The sequence below is a fragment of the Corvus kubaryi genome, unplaced genomic scaffold (assembly GCF_017639235.1).
Source record: "Corvus kubaryi isolate FWS band 111438036 unplaced genomic scaffold, C.kubaryi_AGA036_p1.0 36997, whole genome shotgun sequence".
Taxonomy (NCBI): Eukaryota; Metazoa; Chordata; class Aves; order Passeriformes; family Corvidae; genus Corvus; species Corvus kubaryi.
This window is the reverse complement of record NW_024581004.1, coordinates 50,308-51,886: the sequence shown is the minus strand read 5'-3', so window position 1 is coordinate 51,886 and position 1,579 is coordinate 50,308. Positions and strand designations below refer to the sequence as shown.

The 1,579-nt window shown below is 64.3% G+C and overlaps 1 protein-coding gene across 1 annotated transcript in view; it reads left to right on the top strand.

Annotated features, from left to right (window-relative positions):
• The window catches only part of INTS3 (integrator complex subunit 3), a 14,020-nt gene extending 13,060 nt beyond the window's left edge, over nt 1-960 (top strand). Inside the window, exon 16 of the mRNA XM_042020505.1 lies at nt 826-960. Coding sequence (XP_041876439.1) covers nt 826-960 — 135 coding nt within the window. The remainder of the gene's footprint in view (nt 1-825) is intronic.
• Nucleotides 961-1,579: the final 619 nt, after the last annotated feature.

Here is a 1,579-nt window from a genome sequence, read left to right as displayed (position 1 = left end):
GGTGTGTCCCGAGCTCCATCCCCATGTGTGTCCCAAGCTCCATCCCCATGTGTGTCCCGAGCTCCATCCTGGTGTGTCCTGAGCCCCATTCCCGGTGTGTCCCGAGCTCCATTCCCCGGTGTGTCCCGAGCTCCATTCCCGGTGTGTCCCGAGCTCCATTCCCGGGTGTGTCCCGAGCTCCATCCCGGTGTGTCCCGAGCTCCATCCCGGGTGCACCACAGCGGAGAAGCCATGAATCCCAAAACCTCTCTCTGTGCGTGCTCACTTCCCATTCCCGGGAGGAAGGAGCTGGCCCTGCTCCTCCTTCGTGCCTGGATCAGCTGGAACAGCTCTGCCCCGTTCCTAAGGAGGGAATTCTGTGGGAATGGGGCACAGCCTGGCAAGGGAGGAAACCTCGCATCCATGGAATGTGCAGCGGGATCCTGGCTCGGAGCAGCAGCTGGATCCCTCCCCGTCCTTGGGATCCATCCCAGGGTGGGGTCAGCCCGTTCCCCACGGTGACCCCGAATCCCGGGATCGGCACATCCCGCTCCCTCGGAGCTGCCGTTCCCGCCTGCCGCCGCCGTTCCCGGCCCTTGGCTCCCGCGGGTGATGGATTTCTTGTTTCCGTGCGAGGCCCTGGAATGGGGAGCAGAGCCAGAGGGAAAACAGGGAGTTCCAGGGGCCCCGGGCTGGCTGACGGCTGCCCCCCGCTGTCGGAGCTGCCGTGCTGGGCCCTCAGGAGCTTTTCCGTGGGGATCGGAGCTTTTCCATGGGGGTCAGAGTTTTGGGAGACCTCTCCCCTGTGTCCTTCCCTGAATCCTCCTGGATTTTGTTCCTCCCCAGTTCCCGGATGAGACCCTGCGGAGCGGAGAGCTGCTGAACATGATCGTGGCCGTCATCGACTCCTTCCAGGTGCGGGGGGATCCGGCTGGGAGCGGTTCCTTCCCGACCCTTCTGTGCCATTCCCGGCAGATTTAACCCCAAAACGAGCCATCCGTGGGCTCCAATTCCTTAATCCCGGCCGGAGCGAGCCCCGAAAGCTCCGGGGCTCTCCTACGGTGTCCAAAGGTTGATCCCAAGCTGCTGCCGCTTCCAAGGGATCTCCTGGAGAGCGATTTCCCGGGCAATCAATGCTAATTATCCCTAATGAGCCCCTTGCCCTGGAACCCCACTGGTTCTGCCCGGCCTGGCCGCAGGCTCGGATGCTCCTGGCAGGAATTTTTCCCGCTCCGGAGTTGCCATGAGAACCCAAAAATAGCCACGGGGGGGGGTGTGGGGGCACCTCTGGAATGCCGGGGGCACCTCTGGAATGCCTCCGGCTCCGGGGTTGTGCGTCTGGAGCGGGGTCTGCAGCGGGATGTGCCGATAACCCCTGGCCCCGCAGCATTCCCGGGAATCCTGCCCTTCCCGGGCCGGGAATGCTGCGCCAGCGGGTTTTCCTTGGGGTGGGAGGCGGGGGCGGGGGAGGTCTGAGCCCGGATGTGCCGAAATCCAAAGGGTCGGTGCTTCCCGGAGCGTTTTCCTTCCCCTCCCTCCTGCCGTTCCTTGGGGCCTTCCTGGGCTTCTCCAAGAGCTTCCCTGTGGGGCTCTGGGGGGG